Raw genomic sequence first — 9,485 nt, 5'->3', positions numbered from 1 at the left:
TGATTCTCAATTCAAGCATATATATCAATAGATTACAAAAGCAATAATGTATTAATTACAACTGATACATATCTGTTGATTGGGATCCACTAAGCAATTAATTAATAACTTCTAAATCAAATATTATTACACATAACAATTAATAATGATAGTGTTGTCTTCCCCTTCTATGCTAAAGTCATATCATATGCATTAACTTGCAAAAATAATTGTTGGATCACAGCAGCACTCATCCAAGAGACAACAGCAGCACAAAGCTGCTAAGCTGCAGATTTAGCCACAACAAGACAACAAAATCAAATTAATTAAAGAATAATAACAATAATCAAACGGCTTTTTTACTTGGTCAACTAATTAACTATGTTAAACTTTTTAATTTGTTTTAATAGAATTAAATATAAAGCAATACTACATAACCAGCAAGTATTATTATTTTTAATTAATATTTGACCTGTAATAATTTTTATATATATATATTTTCAAAAATTTTATACACAAAAAATATATAATTTGTACTTATATTTATCAGAATTTATATAACATTTTTTTAGCAAAATACCTTGTTAAGTTATGATATTTTCACTAGCAAGAACATTACCATAACATTTCTTAATATTAACTACTTAATTACTTTAAGTAAAATAATTTTTTTAAATAAAATTTTTAACAAATATAATAAATCATAAATAACTTATTATTTAATTTTAAAAACTCAAAATATTCCTGCTTACACACATTAATCAATATAATTTGTATATTTTTTAAAATTTACACACATAAATGAATAAAATTTATTTGTTAAAAATAATTTAATATGTATGCTAGTCAGATAATAACTAAAAATACTAAAAATTAGTGACCCAATAATTTCGGTGGAAACTCAGGTGCAATCGACTTCACGTGAAGTGGATACTTGAGAACCGTTAAATAATTTGACTGATTTGACTAAATTTTCATCTAACCGCTCTTAGATATCAACTTCACGTGAAGTCGATTTCACCTGAGTTTTCACAATAATTTCTCTTAAATTTATTTGCTTACCATCCCTCAAGGAAACCTGGTTGTCTTCTGGGTGGTGGAGGAGCAGCATAGTACTGCGGCGGTGCAGCCACCGGCGGCGGCCCCTGATAAGGACCTGTTTGGGATACAATACCATATATATAATAATTAACAACAACACTAATAAATAATTAAGAAGCATGTAATTAAATTTTAGGCAATGATTTATGAGAAATGAAAGGACAAGTGTTATAGATGGTGCTTGTACTATATATACCTTGAGAAGGGTATGGATAGCCATATTTGATTTCACTCATCTTCACAAGAACAAGCTTTGAAGAAACACCAGATAAAACCCAAAATGTTTCTTGAATGCAATTGTAGGACACATATATCTAGCTCTATATATAAATATATATGCAGAGCACAAACATGCTTTAAGCAAAAGTAAGAGAGAATATAAGAATATAAGTGGTGGTGGATGCAGTTAAGAAAGAAAGCTCCAGAAAGGACGTTTAATTTCTCAAATCTTACTTATTGGATGTTGGCATATGTATACATGTATATATGTAACTTCATTGTCAATACTAGATTCTTTTATATATATATATAGATTTTGATTTTGATGTACATTATAAAATATTTTATATAATTATTTACTTTTTTTATAATTATTTATGTAATTAATATAAAAAATAGTTATTTTGCTATATAATAATATAATTAGATGTAGGTGTCATTTGTGTAGTTTAACTATGCATCAAAAGTAAATTATATATATTTTACTTTGGAAAAGTTATATCCACGGCCACCATCTCCTTAATTAGAGGAAGAAGAAAAGAATCAAACAATGTGGTGTAAAGCATGTAGTTGTACCATTTAAGGTCCAGGTCACTGTTATTATTCAATTATAATCAAATTCTTATGTAGTTGAAGAATCTTCTTTAAAAAAAAAACATTTTATATTATTTATTAGTTTTTATTATGAATGAGTTGCAATGAAAAGAAGGCATGGTGTCCCATGTGAACACTAATAGAGAGAGTAGGCCTTTCTTTCTTTGTTTCTTTCTTAAAAAGCACTCACATGATGAAGGGTGGTAGCTATATATATACACCTATCTTTGCAAATTGGGAGAGTAGTAGGAAGGAGCATTAAGAACTTTATGCCCGAATTTGTTCTACACACGCTTTCACACGCTTTTACCGCGCCTTCTAACTACTTTAGTCTTTATGGGAAACTTCAAGATAACAATAAACTTATTAGCAGCAATTATTTAAAAGTAAGGATATATTATAGGAAGGTTTTCACCTGTTCCAGTGTACTTTTTAGAATATCACTATTCTATTGTTTGTAACCAATCAGATTTAATATAAAAAAATACAAATGGTCTAGATTTAAGAAAAGAAAATTTTGTGGACATCCACAAAGAAACTATATGGTAGGCATGCAACCGTTACATCCTTTGGACAGTTTAATTGATTTAAAAATGTCTTTTTTGTCCAAATTAGCTTCAAGCTAGTTTGAGTAGATGTATTTAAAACTGTATCATTAGGCGAGTTAGGCTTTGTAAGATTTCTATTTTTTTATAAAAAATGAACTTACATATTTGCTTAATAAAAAAAAGTTGCTTAATAGAAGATAATACTTTACTAGTAAGGTAAGTTTATTAATTTGTTTTATTGAAAAAAAATGATATATTAACTGAAATTGTCACTAAATATATTTTTAATTTAATTAATTGAATGTAAAATAAGTTTAAAATATATATATTTTAAATGACTAGAATAATAAATAGGACAATTTTAAGACTAGCATAAGCTAAATTTAATTGTTCAAATAAGCACCATTATAATAGTATTAATAAAAAATTGTACAAAAATAATATTACTTATATTTTAATTTTATCAACTAAACTCATTTCAAAGTATAAGTATTAAATTTAATGTGCTAAATTTTTAACGATAAAATAGAATTTCACAATAAATTAATTTTATCTGATATTTATTAATTAAAGAAATAAATTTAGTAAAATCTTTTTCAATAAATTAATTAATGATAAATCTTAGGAAAAAAGATAATTTCATCATTCTTGTCGAAAACTTTTGAGACAAAATTGAAATAAAATAAAATTTAGAGATATTTTTAAAATTTTTATCAAACTTTAAAGACAAAAAATATACTTTACCCTATATTTATATATATTTATATAGGAAGCTCCAAATTCCCATACAAATGCTACATCCACATGTTTCAGATGCCATTCACTCAAACACAAGTTTTTTTTTTGTCAGGGACTCAAACACATAATTCGTCACCACATTTTAACCAAATGGGCTTGGGCTTCCGGATAATACTACTTCATTCATTATTTCATTGTGATTGCTAATGGCAGCAAGAACAAACTATCTTCTTAATGTTAATTTCTTAGCAAAAGTTATTTTCTTTCTTTTTTTTTCCTCAAGTCCTGTACCTCCCTTACCATTACTGGTGTTTTTTACCTGTTATGTCAATATTCCAGTAATCAGATTTTATATTCTATTATTATATTCTCTTTTGGAATGAAAATAATACAATAAACATTATTACTTATTAAAATTTATCAATATATTTTGTTTATTGTCTATTTTTAAGTTGAAGTAGCTGTATTTATATTTAAAAATAATTTTATATTTTAACTAAATTACGATATAGGATAGTTTCATGAGCAGGACTTATCAAGAATAACTTAGAAATTGACAATAGATAAATAATAAAGGTTGATAGAAAAAATAAATAATAAATTTTGTGCATTATTAATAGTATTTGTGAAAAATATTTATTAAAAAAATAAAATATTAAGTCATTAATTAACATCTTTAAGTGAAAGATATATGGAGACTTAATTTGGTAAAAGGGTTTACGATTTTGGCCTCTAAGGCAGAAACTGAAAATTTATTTTATTTTTGGTATTTTTTCGCTACAAAATAGTCTCAAACGTTTATCTTAATTTTAAAATCGTCATTTTTACCAAAATTTTCATTTTTATTACTAAATTATCCTTAATTAAAAAAATATAAAAAAAAAAGAAAAACAAGTTAAAGGTTAGGGAACAGAGGAAGGGTTAACCATGCTCGGGAGGTGGGTTTTTAATAGAATAAGAGGGAAGAGGGAATGTGGAAAATAAAAGGGGAAGGGAATCCGCTGCCGCTGTTCCTTGCCATCGCCGCAGCTCTTTGTCGTTCTAGATCTCATCTGCTTCTCGTCGTTTGGTCCTCGCCGCTGCTCCTCGACGTCGACGCCAGTAGATCCGTTCGGTTCTACTTTTTAAAAAGTGTATCATTTATGTTTGCTAAATTAAATTAAAAATTATTTTTAATAAACACAAACAAAAACAATTATGTTAAGCAAAATTGCTTTTAAAATTTAAAAATACTATAAAAGACATAAATTTAAACGGTAAATTCAAACACAAAATAAAGAGTTTGTACTTTTAAAAAGTACAAACACCTCTTCAAAAAACTTTACTAAATCAAACCGTATTTAAATTAAAAAAAAAACTAAAATTATAGACTCACAAATTTTGTAAAGTCATAATGAATTAATTTTTTTGTATATAAAAAACTATTTTAATAAATAAATTTAAAATTAATAATAAATCTATTTTCGTTAAGTTTTATTAACTAATTGCTTACACTTGTAAGTTAATGATAATTACTTATGCTACTTATAATTGATTAAATGAAAAATTTTAGAATCATAATTATCCTAAATTAATATTCTTTTGTTTGACTCTTTTCTCCTATTTTATTTTATGATAAAATTTAGTTTAATATTTTAAAAAATAATGACAATTCTTATCAAAAAATAAATGAGCACATATGAACTTTTTTGTTGTGATTTTTTAGAATCTATTTAGAATAATCATCTTTTAATTTAGATTTTAATAAGTATTGTTGTTAATATTTTTTTCATACCCTATGATAATTAAGAAAAGTAAACGAAGAGAAAAGATCTTAATATTAGTAAATTAAAGATGGACGAAAAAAATATTAAATAGAAAAAATATATCAACTTTATTATTAAGATGTATGTGCAATATTTTTTATTTATATTATGTGTTAGTTTTTCAAGATAACAATATTTAATTTCACCTTTAATATATTATAAATAAGTAGATAAACAAAAGCAAAGAAATAGAAAATTTGAAAAGAATGAAAAAAAATTATTTTTAATTATAGAGATCTATTTAATATTTATCACCAGTTTTTTTCTATTTATCTTTGTTTTTCTTATTTAAAATAATATAGTAAAAAGACAAATTTCAATAATATATTATAAAAATATTTTTAAATCGATATGTTTATACTATATTTAAATACTATTATATAAGAAAGAAGTCATTATATGCAAGGCAAATATGATTGTCTTTTTAGTTCATCTATACTTATTAAAGAGAAATAATATTAATATTAAATATATTGAATAACCTAAAGAAAAAAAATAATACTATACATCTAAGTATTTTTGTTAACCAAGTATAGCTAAATTAGTTTAACATCACAAAAATCAATTATAACTAATATTATTCCAAATCTTATTATTTAACTTGGTTTGACTTGATTCATAAAAAATTTTGAATGTGTACAATTACTCAAAAAATATTCTATTTGGATTAGAATTTTTTTGTGAAAAAACACTTTTTAAAATAATAAAGTATTTTTATTAAATTTTAAACATATTTGATACATTTGAAAGAAAAATTTTTACCAAAAAATATTATTTGATTGTTCTAAAAACCAATAATATTTTGATTTTAAAAAAATAAAAGTAAAATAAGTTTTAATTATTTTTTTACTAGGCATATCATTTATCAAAATTAATAATTACAATTTATACCTTTAAAAATAAAAAAATAAATTACTCAAATTGAATAATTTTATTTGAACAATGAAAAAGTAAATTATAGCAACATAATGTTATCATATTTGCAAATATTAAATTTAAGTCTTTATTAATTTAATAATTTGTCATGTATCATGTATAAAATAAAATTAAAATTTACTATTTTAAATTTTTTCAATTAAAATCAATGTGTCAATTATATAAATTATAATTTTTTAAATTAAGAAATAATATATAAAATAGATACATAATTATTTAATCAATATACAATAACATGATATATATAATTTTTGGAATATAAAAAAGTATTGTTTCTTTTAATAAATTTTTTATTTTTATACATTTAGCTCAAATTAATGCAACTAATTTTACTTTTAAACATCTTGTAAACAAAATTCTTTTTTTTTTTTTTATATATGAGATTTCACAAATAATATAACTCATAATAAATAAAGAAATAAAATTTCTGCACATGGCTTCCCTGTACAGCAGTGCAAATTTCTTTAAGGTTGTTTTTGTCTTTTTAGTTTTTATTTTATGATTAAAGGGCTATTTTCGTCTTTTTATGAATAACTATAAGACAAAAATTCAACCTGCAACTTAATCGTACATGGAACATTGGAGTTCCAATAAAGTAAGTGAAACACCTGAAAACTTTCCTATATTATATTGTATTATTTTAAGCGAAAGCTAAGGACAAAATCTTTAAAAGTTAACAAGAACCATTATAATGCTAACATAAAAAAAAATATTTATAACGGTTTGTATTAAATAAAATTATAGGTTAGTTAAAATAAATAAATAAATTTTATTTTGAATATAAAATATTTATTAAATAATAATAACATATAAATAATATATAAATGTATAATAAATTGATTTTATTATAAATAAAATTATAAATATAATAATAAAATAATAATATTATAATATATTGGGTGGTTTAGATTAGATTAGTTTTGAGAACTATATTTAAAATTTGATTTGATTTATGTGGTTTGTAAAAAGTAAAATTTAATCAAATTTAAATTAGTGTTATTTTAATTGATTTTTTATTTGAATTTGATTGAATGAGTGGTTTAATTTAAATTGGATTGGATCTTAAATACTTCTAATTTTAGGTATTTTCTTAAAATAGTTTGCTATATGAATTTTTGTATTTAATTTCATAATCTTGTTAGTTAAAAAAGGCAATAGTTTAAAAAAATCAGTAATTTTTTGTAAGTTTAATTAGAATTTGATTAAAAAATATTTGTTCGTTTAATATTTTTTTTCAAAAAATATTATTTGAGAAAAAGTTTAAGAGAGATGAGCGAAGTTAAAGAATAAAATGAAAAATATAAAATTAAAATAAAAATAACAATTAATGCTTGGTCTAATTAGTCTAAATGTTTTTATAGTTTTTCTTGTTTTTTAATTTGTTTTTAAGAAGTTTTTATAATTTACTAGTCAACACCGTCATATCAGGTATATAGCAATTTGGATTTCGGACATAAATAGTTAAATACTGTGATAAACTTGAAACAAAAAATATTTATAACTATTTGTAAAAAAAAAGCCAATGACTAATAGTTCAAATGGCATAAGTCTCTCCATACTCAATTAAGAGGTTGCGGGTTCGAGTCTCTTATCTTTGCTAAAAAAAAAAAAACTATTTGTAAAAACGAAAGATATGGTTTGATGTAAAACAGGCCCAATTACAATTTTTTGTTTTTTGTTTTCAGATGCAGAGCCCAATTCTGTGTCCAGTAGACAGTATAAAAGAAAGAAAACACTGACCAAACAAAAAAAGAAAGAAAAGTAGAAAACCCTAATAGTTGTGCCACTGAGATTATCGCCTCCAGAACCCTAGCTAGCTTCAGAGCGGAACGAGCTTCAACCATGGTTCAATCTCTTCTTCCTGTGATCTCATCTCGGTTTCTTCTCCTTCACTGCTTAATACTTACTTTCTCTCTCTTTTGTAGACTTTCAAGCGCAGAAACGGAGGAAGAAACAAGCATGGCCGTGGCCACGTCAAATTCATTCGCTGCTCCAATTGCGGCAAGTGCTGCCCCAAGGTACTTTCCTCTTTATCCTTTCTCCTTTCAGGTTTCTTTCATGCCTTCCTTCAATCGATGAAATTCTGATTGTTTTTTCAAAATTAATAGGACAAATCAATCAAGAGGTTTCTTGTGAGGAACATTGTTGAGCAGGCTGCAGTTCGTGATGTTCAGGAAGCCTGTGTCTATGAGCGTAATGATTCTTACCCGATCTGCATCATTCTTCATTAAAGATTTGAGTTTTTCTCTGTTTTTTGAATTTTGAATGTTATTTAATTGTTATTATGTTTGTAGAATACACTCTTCCGAAGCTGTATGTGAAGATGCAATATTGTGTTTCGTGTGCTATTCACTCTCACGTTGTGAGGGTGCGATCTCGCACTGATAGGAGGAACCGTGAGCCTCCGCAGCGCTTTGCTAGGCGCAGGGTATGTCTTCTTTGTGCTCCAATTGTATCTTATAGATTGCTGACTAGTGCATTGCTAAGGATTACTAATTGAAGATGATTTGTAATACTGTTGATATGATTTTGTTTTGAGTTTGTTTGCACTTTGGTTATTGAATAGATAGATGAATTCTGCTTAAGCCTAATGAGATTTATGATGTGTCCAAACATCTGCTAGGGTTTTCATTGTGCCTTGTGTGCTTTACTAGTTGTTTTCATTCATTATGAAACATGGCTTTTATGTTTTATGTTTTACTTCTGTTGTTTGATTGGTGTCTTTTTATTTCTTTTAAAGGATGATGCACCAAGGCCTGGTCAACCTGGTCAAGCTCCTCGTCCTATTGGAGCTGGAGCTGGAGCTGGAGCTGCTCGTCCTTAAAACTCCATTCTATAATTTTAGGCTTCTTGGTTCAATTTTGTTAAGAACTTCATTTTCTTTTGCTGTATTATTTAAATATCAGTTATGTTGGGATAATGATGTTTTTTTTTCCTGGTTGCCTGAAATACTGAATGATAACAATTTAATGGTTTTGATGAGAATGGTTACGGAGTTCGATTATCTTCCAAAAAGATTGTTTGATTGTATTTTGATCAGAAAAATTTGAATATGGAAATAAAATTGATATAAATAAAAAATATTGCAGACAAAATTGAAATAAATTAAAATTTACGGATATTTTCTTTAGTTTATTGCATTGTCAAAAAATATAATAATACAAAGTTTAACATTTTAACCTACATACAATACATTAAGTTGATAAATATATATATTATAAAAAAGTAACAATACAGTGAGTGTTACAGAAAAAATATAAAATTTTCTTTGTATGTTTGTACTTCCACATTTGTTGTGAACTAAATTATTAGTTACTCTTCTTGTTAAAGAATATTAGTTTTGTATATTTGTGTTCGAATTGAATGTTATACTATTTAATTTAGTATTTTAAATGTAATTGAAACTTAATTTTAGGTAAAGTATCTTAAATTACTACTTTTTATCTCAATGCTATAGATTTAATTTAGTTAGAATGAATACCCATTTAAAATCTCTTTAGAAAAAAACTGGTTAAAATAAAAATAGTATCACCAATTATCACTTCATATCTCACTAGAAATATAA

General features: G+C 24.7%; 1 protein-coding gene and 1 long non-coding RNA gene across 2 annotated transcripts; one reads left to right on the top strand and one right to left on the bottom strand.

Moving 5' to 3' along the window:
- LOC112786706 (uncharacterized) lies at positions 1 to 2,084 on the bottom strand. The gene is made up of 3 exons (XR_003194303.3): positions 1,277 to 2,084; positions 1,042 to 1,135; positions 1 to 265 (listed from the first exon to the last, which is right to left on the bottom strand). It is a non-coding gene; the product is annotated as an uncharacterized lncRNA (long non-coding RNA).
- A 5,548-nt stretch (positions 2,085 to 7,632) lies between these two features.
- On the top strand, positions 7,633 to 8,935 carry LOC112784711 (small ribosomal subunit protein eS26z). The gene is made up of 5 exons (XM_025828007.3): positions 7,633 to 7,765; positions 7,846 to 7,938; positions 8,029 to 8,113; positions 8,215 to 8,348; positions 8,661 to 8,935. The coding sequence occupies exons 1-5, from the start codon at positions 7,763 to 7,765 to the stop codon at positions 8,742 to 8,744; spliced, it is 399 nt and encodes a 132-aa protein (XP_025683792.1). The 5' UTR covers positions 7,633 to 7,762; the 3' UTR covers positions 8,745 to 8,935.
- Positions 8,936 to 9,485: the final 550 nt, after the last annotated feature.

This window comes from Arachis hypogaea, chromosome 20 (genome assembly GCF_003086295.3).
Source record: "Arachis hypogaea cultivar Tifrunner chromosome 20, arahy.Tifrunner.gnm2.J5K5, whole genome shotgun sequence".
NCBI classification, from domain to species: domain Eukaryota; kingdom Viridiplantae; phylum Streptophyta; class Magnoliopsida; order Fabales; family Fabaceae; genus Arachis; species Arachis hypogaea.
Note: the sequence above shows the minus strand (reverse complement) of the source record. Positions and strands in the feature narration are given on the sequence as shown.